The 13853-nt window shown below is 36.2% G+C and overlaps 1 protein-coding gene across 1 annotated transcript in view; it reads left to right on the forward strand.

The window, feature by feature from the left end:
* Window positions 1-6129: 6129 nt before the first annotated feature.
* LOC124994025 (transmembrane protease serine 11G-like) overlaps window positions 6130-13853 on the forward strand; it is a 36270-nt gene continuing 28546 nt past the window's right edge. Inside the window, 1 exon segment of the mRNA XM_047565654.1 lies at window positions 6130-6152. Coding sequence (XP_047421610.1) covers window positions 6145-6152 — 8 coding nt within the window. The 5' untranslated portion in view covers window positions 6130-6144.

A 13853-nucleotide genomic window follows, 5' to 3' on the forward strand; every position in this document is an offset into this window, starting at 1 on the left:
CACTAAAATTAGCTAGCATTATTAGATGTATAGTTAAAAGTGTCAGGGGTGGGCTCGGAGGGCCCCAGAGCCGCACTGTGGCCTGATCTCTAAGATGGCGCCTGGCAGCTTGCCAGACTTAGCTGCACTCATAGACAAGTTTTAGGAAGTAACTTTGGCTGGCTGTTGTACATGAGGCAATCCTGGTATCTGCCTGGAGACTGTTCCTTGATAGGCTGACTTTCCTGGTAGTCTACTCTCTGATAGGCTGATGTTCTCAATATAAGTCTGAGACTTGTGGAATAAAGCCTTTTGGTTCCTGTGATCAAGAAGAGCGTACGCATTGTGATTGTCCCCGCAGGCGGTGGGCGATCATAAGCGGTGCCGAAACCCGGGAACTCGAGTTACAAAGAAGGAACTGATCAGGTAAATACAGGGAAAGTAAAGTACAGTCTGGCCAGGTTAAAGTTCGCAGGATAAGCGACGAGTTAAAGTTCGCGGGATAAGCGACGGAGATTGAGTGTTAAGTGCTTTTGCTTTTGTTTTGCTAGTTAAAGTGCTTTGCATTCTGTTAGTTTAATAGAGAACTATGGGCACTGAAATGTCACGAATGCGCATGGAATGTCCCTTAAAGGATTTGCTCCAGGCCATTGGAATTCCTCTTGAAACTAAAACAGCTCGAAACTTTTTACGCACAGTGGAAGATATTGCGCCATGGTTCTTGGACGAGGGATTACTAAATATCCCTCAATGGGAGCTTCTAGGGGAGGATTTGAGAGCGACAAAGAGAGTAAAACCATTACCCCTGGGAACCATGGCCATATGGATGTTAGTTAGAGGGTGTTTAGATACTCCTAATACCAAATGCAGAGAGGCCATAAAACAAGGGGAAGAGGTTTTGGAGGAAATAAAAGAGGAAAGGTCTAAAGCATCAGAAAGGGCATCAATAAGATCAGAGACAGACAAGGAAAATGAAACTGGGTGTGAGGATAGTTCAGATGAAGAGGAGGATTTACTATGTAGAACAAAAAATCTTGCTATTACAGGATCTACTAAAGAAAAAATGGGGCAAACACACACCACACATGGTGACCATGCGCTCTCAGCTCTTAGAACCAGCCCAACCATCAGTGGCATGTCCTAGTAAGGAGTATAATATAGTAGCCCCAGTCCCCACAAATATTGGGAGATAATTGTTTCACAATTTTCTGCGTCCAAACCTGAACTGATTACTAACCAGGATTAAGGATTAAAATGCCCTAGGCATCAAGTTTCTGCTGGAACATTTTATCCCCTTTCAGATCCAGATCTCAGTCAAGGCTTACATTGAAATGTAAATAGAGAAAGCCTAAAGGCTCAGTAGGAGACTGGTCTCAAACCCAAGGAAAAAAAAAAAAAAAGAAAATAAAAGAGCAAAAAGTCTTACCTGAACTCCAGCAAAAGTAAATTTTATGGTGCTTCACTAAAATAATTAACAGCCGTATCATTTTTCCAGGACTCTTGTTTTTTTGAATTCTACATTTTTTTTTTGAGCTCATGACTTTTTTGATCAGTTCTATTTTTTTTTTTAACTCAACTAGAGTTTTTGAACATCTCTTACATTGCAATGGAGATTCACCTATAAAGTTTCAAGGCCTTTGATTTAGTGTTATGTGTATGTCGTGCTGAATGATGTCATGTTTTGTCTGTATCAAAACTGAGCGCTCCTAAAATTAAAATTTAAAAATGGATCCAGATACTTTTAATTCACATGATTTAAAGGTTCAAATTGGGTAAATTAATAAAAGTAAAATGTCTTGAAAATAACTTGCAAGTCTCTAGGTGGTTAAACTAATATAATGTTGATGCTTATAAAATGTCTAACATCAATTTTTCTAGGACTTTCCTCCAACAAGAAAAAGCTGGCAAATACTGTTCAGGACACTTGTCTAATATCTTGGTTTTTTTTAAGAAAATAAGTGAATTAGAATTGACATGCATGGGATTACTCAAATGTGTTTGTACAGAAAATTGTTTTGTGTCATCACTAAACTAAAAACAAGGTTACTAAGAGTTATGTCCTAACAGGTACAATTCTATACACAAAGGGTTCTAAAAGTTTCAACTGTGTTTCAATTAGAGTACTATAAATAACAAAATATTTAATCTTGTTAAATAGAGTAATTTATCTAAATTCAGAAATTTCATAAGAGTTGTTTCAGAATGTGAACAAAGAGGTCAACAGATAGGAAAAAAAAATAAAAGGTTCTAGATATGGAAATATATCTAGTGAAAAACAAAATGTTTCTGGGTAAGAAAGTGCTTATGTGATAAAATACATGAAGGTCTAAATAAGTGCTAAGAAAGTCTGTAAATAAACAAAAAGGGGGAATAGGGGAGACCTTCAGGTCCCCTAAAGATAAACTTTCTCTTTGCCTCTTTATTTTGAATTTTTTAACTTTGGATAATGAGGGTCGCTCTGCCGCTGAGAGACATGGCAATCATAAACAACATGATAGAGCGACGGTAAAATGGAAGGATGTTCTTACAGGACAATGGAATGGCCCAGACCCGGTGCTTTACTGGAGCCACGGCTCGGTTTGTGTGTTTCCACAGGATAAAACATCACCTATCTGGGTTCCTGAGCAACTAACTCGACCAGTGCCAACGCTACCAACAAGTAACTCAGACCAACATACTCCTGATGACCATGATGCTCATAGCCCCCCTTGAACTAACTCACAACCTCTTTTTAGTCTCTTAGGATGCTATCTCTCTCAGTGTTGGAATGCTTCTAGGTTCCCGCTGGCAGTCTTAATGTGTGTTCCTACCTTCCTACCAGTCGCAGTCTCTGTTACAGATGCAGAATTGCCAGTGTAACTATCAAGAAACAGGAGAGATTTTGGCATCACAGCGGCCGTGGTCGCCACGGTAGCAGTCTCTGCAGCGGCAGCTTCAACCGGAGCAGCAGCATTGACACAACCATACAGACAGCAACAACAATCACTTGGCCGAAAATACAGCTGCAGCCTTACAGACTAAAGAGACCCTAAACCAACATCTAACAGCAGGCACACTCCTTGTAAATCAAAGAGTGGACTTACTACAAGAACAAGTGGATATCTTGCAAGAACTTTTGGGACTGGGATGTGTTTATCCTTTAAGAGCAGTGTGTGTCACCCCTATTGCTTATAATAACCTTAGCTCTGTGGTTATGTTATCTAAAAATCTCTCTGTCTACCTTACTGGTAATTGGTCATCTACGTTTGATAATTTAACCAGTCAGCTACGAGCCGAAATACTCAGAGTCGATGCCACCAGGGTTCAAGTTGCATCGGTATCCGAGATGTTCTCTTTGTTATCTAAAGCTCTGGGATTGACAAAACAGTGGGCTGGAACAGTAGCTGTTCTGATCATTATCTGCTTAGGGATAGCTTATGTTATACGCAGCCAAATCAGAGCTCGCCAAGATGCCCGATGTCATCAATGGGCTATAGTACAGACTTTGACAGCCATTGAGACAGGCACATCCCCCCAAGTATGGCTAAGCATGCTGGACCAGTAGTCAAAGATGGGTAAGATCCGTGGAAATGCATACCAACCTAAGACAGGGTTCTGACGTTTGGAGGTCAGAATTCCAATGACGGGTAAGGATGTAATTTGCCATGGACAACCTAAGACAGGCATGGTCCCAGGTCATCTTTTCTTTATTTAAAGAATAAGGGGGAGATGTCAGGGGCAGGCTCTGAGGGCCCCAGAGCCACACCGTGACCTGATCTCTAAGATGGTGCCTGGCAGCTTGCCAGACATAGCTGCACTCATATACAAGTTTTAGGAAGTAACTCTGGTTGGCTGTTGTACATGAGGCAATCCTGGTATCTGCCTGGAGACTGTTCCTTGATAGGCTGACTTTCCTGGTAGTCTACTCTCTGATAGGCTGATGTTCTCAATATAAGTCTGAGACTTGTGGAATAAAGCCTTTTGGTTTCTGTGATCAAGAAGAGTGTACGCATTGTGATTGTCCCCACGGGCGGTGGGCGATCATATAAAAGCATAGAAAATAACATTTGTTTTGGTTTTAGAATTCTGAAAAATCCTACAAGATCTTCTACACAAATCCCACCGTGACTATGAGACATATACCCATGATCATATTACATTGCATAGCAAAAGGGATTTAATAAATTTGATTAAAGTTACTATTTAATTGTGTTCTAGTTGCAAAAACAAAAATATAATAAAAAGAAAACATTTATTTCTCACAGTCAAGAGTCTGTGAAGCATGATGTCAAAATACTGACAGATTCAATCCATTGTATAGACAAAGCATCTTCTCACATTCTCGCATGGTAGAAGAGATAAGGCAGTTCTTCAGTTCTTTGTGGTTGCTTTTCTAAGCAGCAGTTAGAACTTTTAAGCACCTTCATATCTAATTAGCTCCCAAAGTCTGCCTCCTAATACAATCACTTTAGTGGTCAAGTTTTCAGCATATGAATTTGTAGCAGGGTTGAGGACATAAATATTCAAATCACAGCACTTAATAATAGGTTGACTTTAAGTTAATCAAAAAGGATTTTATCCAATGGATCTAATGTAGTGTGTTATAAATAAAGTAATTTAGAATTATGTACTTATCCTAATAGCGGAAAAGAAAAATTCCAAGTGTGAGGAGATGTACTATTGTTTCCTTGAAGATGAAGGGACCATGTGCTAAGGCATGTTGGCAGCATCTAGCGACTGAGAACAACCCTGACTCATAGTATGCAAGGAAAGAGGGCCCTTACTCCTTCTACAAGGAACTGAATTCTGCCATTGGCTGAATGAGTTTGGAAGTGATTCTTCATCACAGTCAGGTATGTACTTTGCTTTCAACTTTTGAGAATCTAAGCAGAAAATAAAGTTAAGCTTACTTGGACTTATAAAATAAAAATAAATAATTTTTAGACAGCTTAGGTTGTGGTAAATTATCAAACAAGATTATAAAGTTGATAAAAGTGTAGAATTTTAAATTAATTAGCCAGTTTGAACTCTATATTAATTTAACATTTGTAATTATGACACATCCCTGATTTTGTCAAAAACATTTTTTCAAAAAGAGGGAGTAGAAAAATAACTGGGAATATTAACTGCCAGAATGATGACCAAAAAGACTCAATAAGGCTAGAATGCCTTAGTATTTGCAGGGGTACTAGTAAGTTCATTGAAACACATCACAACTTTAATCCTCAAATCATTCACTAATGGAAAAAGTGGGTTCAAAAACTCTAAAATAAGTAAAACTAAAGTTAGAAGCTTACTTGAAGGAAAAGTGTGGGTAAAGCATTGTCCAGGTTGTGTGATAGGTAAGGATATAAGAGGAAAGAACATTTTGGAGAAGTTGACTTAGAGACTTTCAGAGTCTATGGAACCAGTGCAGACAGATCCTAATTAAATATATGAATTGACATTAACAGTGAAGTGGATTTTGAATTGCAAACTGTAACAGAAAGAAAAGACATTTTCCACATGTGGGACAAAAACTCAATTGGACAAGAAGGCTCGGCTAAGTCAAAGAAAGTAGACAATGATGTGGCTGAAAAGTTGAGTACACAGAGAAGAGATGATTAGATGGTGAAGATCTTTAAGATGACAGTTGGCTCAATATATGTATTACTTTTTCCACCTTAAGAAGAATCCACCTTTAGAATAGACAAATGAACTACTGAGCCAGATATAAAGAGCACTATGCCATTGTATTAGTTAAGGGTCATTAAAAGTCTCAGGAAAGCTGATTTTATTTCAAACTTGCCTCCTGTAGAAACGGATGGATGGACCAGAGACCAGACTTGTCTTGACTCAGAAGGAAGAGTGCTACCTCTTGAAAAGCAAATACAAAACTTCTCAAAGCATCAACGGGTGTGGCTTAGGGTTTAGACTTGAAATTATTTCTCGCTTGATTTTAATTAGCCATAACCAGGAAATTCTTAACTTCCCGTAACAAAGATTTACCAAGTGAGTCTTCACCTCAAACCGTACTATTGGTTAACATTTACCCTTACCAACTTGTAAAACTAGTTTTTTTTAAGTCCTTAAGTATTAACTTCAGTCAGCTTACAAGTATGAAAAAATACACTGGATACTACTCATTTGACGAGAAATCACAAAGCAGCACAGAGGTGGAGGAGTTTACATTCTCATCAGTGTGTGATGTATCAGTAAGTTTAATTTTATTTCATGTTTAAAAGATTTTTCTTTGTGTTTGTGGTTGCTAATACAAATTGTGAATTAGTTTGATCACTTTTGTGATTATTTTAATCACTTTTGCTCTTCTTTTATTGGGGAAAATGACATAGTAATAATACTCTATCAGGAAGCCATGCTAATGATTTTTACCTTTAAGATTTGGAAAATGTAATAATGGATCAGTTTAAAATTTAATTCGCTGTTGAATTTTTAATTGAAAAGTTTAATGTGACAATGAGATAATCAGAGAGAGATACAGAGAGAGAAAAAGGAAAAACAGAGCCAGGGGTGGATTTGTAAGCTTATAGCAGTGCAATGACACAAAGAAGGGTGTGTTTCTCAAGCTCACCCACGAGTTTAGAATCTGTAATGCTATCTTCCTAAATTGTACATTAAATTGATACATGAAAAAGAGAGGAAATATCTTCATGTATAGGAAATATTGAATTTAGCCCCATTCTGAAACTGATAAATATAATTGAATATACCTGAAACTCAAAAAATTAAAAATTTTAATTTAAAGATGTGTTTTGCTACTTTAAATTTTTAAATTAAGAAATAATATAAGAATAATTTTATATAAGCATATAAAAAGTGAGAAGCAAATATAATTCCAAGATTCTTGTAATTTAATAATTTTTAAATTTACAAAATACAGTTAAATCTTAAACATATTTTAGCCCTCATTTTCCTTTCTAATCAATTATGCATTTTTTATATTTTTTGACATTGAGCATTAGTTCTTCACCTATAAATATGAAATAAATTAGTGCAACTCACTCAAGATAATGAGGGAATTTCACGTGTTTTTTAAAAGTTTATAAACAGAGTTGTACTTTTTTTCTTTATTATTAATAACTGAATATTTGTATATAAAATTCAATTAAACAAGTGAATTTTCAGACCACAATCCCCCTGATAGTTAATTTTATTCTCCCCTATAATTTAAAGTGTTCCCCTTTTCTGAATTTGACCAAAGTGTCTTATGTGTATGCATGAATAGACCACAATAAATCTTACTTTTATGTTTAATCATAATCCACCACTTAAAAAATAAAATAAATAGATAATACAAAATGTTCCCTTTCCACCTGCTCACCTTTCCACCAAAATTAAAGTTTATTCCGTTAAAAGACAAAACATCTTCCTATTTTTACTTAAAAGGATTTCTAATCCATATGGGGAAAAAGGATGATATGATACCAATAAAAACAATTTAATCTATTTTCTCTTTCACGGTTGTGCTCTGATTCAAGTACTTTTATGTGCTGGGAGCTGTTCTTGGCATGAGGGGCATGCAGCTAAAATTATGTTTCCATTAGGACTTATCTAAATATAATTTTGTATTATGACTACTTAAAGGCAAAATAAATCCACTAGAAAGGTAAACAGATGAGTTTCAGTCACATAAAAAGAAGAAAACTGGGGAAATAGAATGAAATAAACCTCTGGGAAAGCAGAAGACCTGTGTCTGGTTAATAGGCCCAGAATCATGTAAGCTTTTATATTTCTGTTTTCTGTTTTCAAGATTTTCAAAACTATCCTCCCCAGGACCAAAATTCTTGAAAATCCCACAGTCTTACTTTCTAGTTATATAATTAGTATGCCCACATCCTATGTTTGTGCAGTGTTGGGTTTTGTTTTCCTCGGTTTTGTGGTTCAGAGGAAAGTGAGCGGTGAATGTAGTGAGGATGGGCAGAGGTGCTGAAAAGCCATTTCTCCTCTTCCCATAAATAATCAGTGCTTTGGAGGGTTTTCTCCATTTGGAACACACAAATAGATCTTTATTAGTTTTTGTCACATGAAAGTTATGTGAAGAAAATATTATCTTTTTTTTTCTTGTACGCACCAGTATTGAGTACATTGTTTGGCACATATATTTTAGTGAACTAACTTACTGTTCTTCAAATTTTTTTGTAAGTAATTTCCAACAAACAACTTATCTCCTAGTTGTTTGGGTCTCCTCCCCTTCACTCAAATAGACTTTACCCCATTTTTATAGACTCCATTTTTTGTAGAAATATTTTATTCATTTTCTAGAAAGCTACTCTGTAGTGATGTCAATAGGCATAAATACATCTGTAGCATTTAATTCTTACTTGCTTTCCTAAAAATGAGTAACTGTGATATAGACTCTTCAGATGATTTCATTCCTACAGTGAAGTTTGGAATAATTACATTTCTCTTTATCTCATACAGGTAGTAACACCCTACAGTGAATTTTAATTTATTTTCCCCATAAAAGGATTTTGTCAAGTGAAAAAGGTGTAAATGTAGACCACAATAATTTAAATCTGGAGACCAAATTTGCCATTTAAGTGAGAATCTCCTTTTATCTTCTGTGACAGTTCCTTGGGCTAGGAGTTCATCATTGTCAGTGTAGTACTAGATGAAAAATGAGATGTCCCCAAACCAAACAAGAGTAATTAATATAGACAAAGTAGCATAATTTCAAGTTTAAACATGCAATTATAACTTTATCAGAACATATATATATACACACACATATATATACATGTATATACACATATATATGTACATTCACATTTTAATCATATATATTTTTAAATAAGACACAAACATATCTGGGTTAATTTATAAAATTAGGTATTTTTACAGGAAAGTGTCATGATAATATTTAAATGTATTTCATTTTAAAAATTTTTTCAATAGAAATTGAAGTCAATATTCCACTTATTCATATATTACCACCATTATTATCCTTAGTAATAAACATACCACTGGATAATTTTTGCCCAGTCAAAATTGTTTCCGTAAGATAAATTCTTTTCTGCATAAACACTTTCACAATTCCTGAAATGCCATTCCATGATTAACCAACTACAGTACCTGCTAAATTTCTTTGTTTCATTGACTACTCCCTAAAATCCCCTGAGTTCTTTCCTCAGGATATGATTCTTTGTGGCCTTCTCACATATGGGTTTTTCACTCTCCCATACTCCAAGATAACTTCTTGGTTGAGGATTTAATCTTTGCTGTCCTTGTCATTTCAGACCATTACCCTCCTTGGTCTTGTAAAATTGTCTCAGTCCTTCGAGTTTCCTATAATTGTACTGTCCTTGTTCAGTGTTAACCTTATAGCCCCCATGGTTATGCCCCCTATTTATTGAAGATTTTGTACTTCCTTCCCAAACTCCTTTCCACTCCCAAGTCCTACATTTGCCCTAGGTCGCATCAGTGCCTTGTGGTAGATACACAACATCCTAGTCATTTATTTCCTTGATGTTCTCATCTGTATAATCTTCTATTCAAGTACTGCTCTCATATCTCCACCCTGTATTTGTCATGACTGGAAATGATTCTCTCTGAATCATAACTTTGGATTTCTATCACTGTTCCAAACTTCCTTCTTACAATCTTGCTGCTAATGCTCCAGAGTTTTTTTTAAACTCATTTATTCCTCTAATTTTAAAATTTATTATATGTATCAGTTGCCACCCTCAATACACACACACACGCACATTCGTATACATACCCACACACATCTTTGTTTCTCTTGTGATCCTTCGGGTCCTCAATTAAACAGATTCTTTATTGCTATCATGAACTCCATGAAGTTCTCTTGCCAATTTTTTTTCATCATTTTCATTATTCCAACTTTTACATCTTCCTCTAATTTCCAGTTCTCATCACCTGCTGTCTCATCTTCTACTACTTCAGAGAGATAATGTGGTTGATTGATTAGATAAGAATGCCTTCAACTTTCTCATATCAAACACAAAACTTTCTGCTCAGATCTTTACTCATATTCTCAAGAAGACCCTACAGTCATACAAGTTTCCCCAATTTATTAGATTGAATCAGACGAAAATGTCAATATATGACAACTTTTTCTTTCTTGGTCTCAGAGATTGAGCTAAGGGGCAACTTAACCACCGAGATATATCCCCACCATGTTTTTAATTTTTATTTTTTTTTATTTTGAGACAAGGTCTTGCTAAGTTGCCGAGGCTGGCATTGAATGTGCAATGCTCCTGCCTCAGCCTCCCAAATTGCTGGGATTGTAGGCATGTGCCACCATACGCAGCTTATTTATGACCCCCCCCCCTTTTTTTTTGGTAGCAGGGATTGAACTCAGGGGCATTCTAGAACTGAGCCACTTTCCCCAGCCCTATTTTGTATTTTATTTAGAGACAGGGTCTCATTAAGTTGCTTAGCTTTTTGCTGATTCTGACTTTGAACTTGAAATCCTCCTTCCTCAGTCTCCCGAGCTGCCAGGATTACAGGCATGCATCACTGCACCTGACTATATGACCACTTTCAATCTACACAAAAGATAATTATCATATCAACTAAACTAGTACTCTTTAATTCATGAACATTAAAAATGATCTGCACTCAATCTCCCTCCCAACTTCAGAATATCTGATGGTTAGTTTTTAGCATTTTAAGTATATTTAAAACTCTCTGATCCATAAGAAAATAAATTTATCTATTAACTTCATATTCATAGATAACTTGCCTCCCTCTTCCCATCCACAGTAAAACTCGTTTAAAAAGTTATTGGTACCCACTGTTCCAGCTCCTCATTTTTAATTTTTTCCTGACTACATTTTTACTAAAATTTTTCCACTTGAATTCCTATTCAAAATTCTGAGAACAGACCCAACAGAATAGCTTCTTGTGTTACATTTATAAGTGAACTAATTCTCTTCCCTAAAAGGTTTTAGCTTCTTCAAGAGGAGTAATCATTTCCTGGTCTTCTCCCTTTTTGGGGGGTGACCTGAGGGTCACTGCCCAGACAGTGTCCTCACTATCTTGAGGCATATACCTAAAGACCCAGGCCTGTCTCTCTCTCCTCGGTTGCCATGGCAAACCCACACAATACTAGTGCTCTTAATTTTGACCATGCGTCATTTTTATGAGTTTGGGTTTCTTTCAAATCTACAGAAAATAATAAAATTATGACGTAGTATAATTCTGCTCAACAAAACTTATTCCCAGTTCTCAGGCTTCTGTTTTCTAATGTGCCCCTTTGGAGTGGTAGTTTTGCATTAAAATCTAGGCTGTACAAAGGAAAGTGTTAATAAACAGAAGATTTGGAATTTAGGTGGGATGGATTAGTTATTGCTCTTACTTTCTTGGGAAAATTTCTTTAGCTTCAGTAACCTGAATTGAAAAATGGGCATAGCAATATTTACCATATAAACTTCACATAGTTGTTGGGTAAACTGAGAGTTATGGAGCATGTTAAGTTCTTTATGACCTGTAAAGTGCTTCAAAAATGAAAGCTACTAATTATCATTGTTATTATTAGTAGTACAACCTGTGCTTCACCTTTATGCTTCACCTTTTGTTCTCCCAAACCTGTTTGAAATAAGGTGGGGCAACCTTGAGTAAAAGACCACTCCCTACATTTTCTGGGGCCCTAAGACACTCTAAAACCATTCTTATGAAGCTCTATTACACCATGCAGATGTATCAGGCAGAAAGAGTTCCCAATAATTAGGATAGTTTATCAGATATATGCAAATGCCATTTATGTTTAGCAGAGGTAACAGTCACCCTCTGGCTGGTATCTTGTCACTAAAATGCAAGGATGAGTAACAGGAAAGTGGGGATAAGAGAATTATCCAGACAGACATCCCTTGATTATAATGTTGACAGGAAACTCCAAAATGAGAAAGATTTTTTATATGACTAAACCATCTTGATCAGAGCAGTTATTAACTATTTCCATTTTCAAACCATGGAATTCTGTTCCACAGGGTCAATCAGTCACAGCTACTTCTTTAATTAAGTCTGATAATTGCTAATATTGAGGGAACACTTTCCATCTCCTCTTTCTCACAATAGCTTTGTAGGAATCATCTCCTTTTTTACAGAATAATAACCTTAGGCACTGATAAGTGAGTTTACTTCACATCACTTGTGAGTACCAAGAAATCCTGTCTGAAAATAACCCAGGTTCTTCCTATCACATACACTTCTTAAAGAGCTAGCAAGGATTATGTAACCACTATAAAGAAAAAAGTAACATGGGAAAAATCTTGCCTGCTTTCTCTTCAACATTATGTGAGAATTGCTGAGTTGGATGAAAGATGCTGAATATCATATTAAAAAAAACTACTTATTTCCCCCTGAACCCATTGACAATTAAGAACTGTGTATTATCGCATTGTCTTCAAACATCTTTCTTAGATGTCTGGGACATGAGAGTGCTCAATGTTCAGTAAATCTAACATACAATATGGAACTTACACATATAATAGGATTGAAAGTTTCTGGAGAGTAGGCATTAATTATTCTCACAATACACACATAAAAATGGCAACTCTGTGGAGCAAAAGACATGCTAATTAGCTTGGTTTTGGTAGTAATTTCACAATGTATACATATACCAAATGTCATATTATACACCTTAAATATATACACATTTCATCAATATCTTGATAAAGCTCAGGAGGAAATGCAAAGGCGTAAATAGGCAACTCTCAGTCTTGTTCTTGCTCCAAAGATAACATCAGCCTAGAGAACATTCCTAATATGAGATAGATTGCAGACAGACAACAATATGCAAATCAGTGGAATATCAAGAAAACTATCTGGGCAATTAACAAAAGGTGAGAGCTTTTCATCTTAATTATCTAGATAACTGTATTAATTCTTGACTTCCCCTTTCCAAAGTGATTCAGAGCAAGTGCAGGAGGATAAGACTGGAACCCAATCTTTCCACTCCCTATCCCGTATTCACCTCACTTACACTGTATCAGCTCTGCAGAAAACAGCAATGTCAGTTCAATGAACTAACCAGAGTTTATGTTCACATGGACCGAGAACTGTGTTCAACGTTACTGTAGTAATAAGAGAGATAGAGAACAGAGGCACAGAAATAAGGTACACAAAAAGTAGATGTGTTTGTGGAGTTGTTCATGCTCTGCTCTGATTATTTCTATTTTCTCAGTGCAAAGAAATCAAGTTCATCAAGTTCATCAGCTGGGGGTGAGGATGAAGGAGGAGGTAGTGGAGATTTAAGAAGAAAAGGTGTAAAATTATTGTCTACTACTTAAATTAGGAGGAAGAAAAACTAAATTTGTATGATGGCAAGGAAGTACTGAGGGACAATTTGAGGTTAGTTGACCTGAATTTAAAATAAGACTTATCAGAATACTTTCCCAACCACATTTGTGCAAAGGCAAAATAGGTAGGAAGTTTTCTTTAACCAGTGCTTAGGTTTTATTAGATGATTATGACAAAATGAGAGAAAGTTGTGGGTCTGAGGGTGTGTGCCAGAGAGTGAGTATAATGAGATAATGAGAGCCCATGGGATTTATGCTAGGAAAGAAGAGTGATGCTGACTTGAGAGTAAGGAGAGGTAGGGCACAGGTGGTAGGGTCAGTAAGTTCAAGGCCCACTAGGACTGAAAACAAGGAATAACGTAATAAGGTGGAAAGATGGGAATTGGGTAGTTTATATTATGGAAAAAATGAAGTCGTTGGTAATGGCATAACTCTGGGAATGGACAGTTTAAAATAGAGAGAAAGGAAAGCTCAGTGACACGAGTATATGAGACAGCAGACAGAATATGACCAATGTGATAATATGAAGAGCAACAAAAATAACATAGGAAACTTCAAGAGAATTGTTAACTGTGCAGATCCATGAACGAAAAGGGCTTCTAAGATAAAAAGAAGGCATTAGAGCAGCACACT

This window comes from Sciurus carolinensis, chromosome 10 (genome assembly GCF_902686445.1).
Source record: "Sciurus carolinensis chromosome 10, mSciCar1.2, whole genome shotgun sequence".
NCBI classification, from domain to species: domain Eukaryota; kingdom Metazoa; phylum Chordata; class Mammalia; order Rodentia; family Sciuridae; genus Sciurus; species Sciurus carolinensis.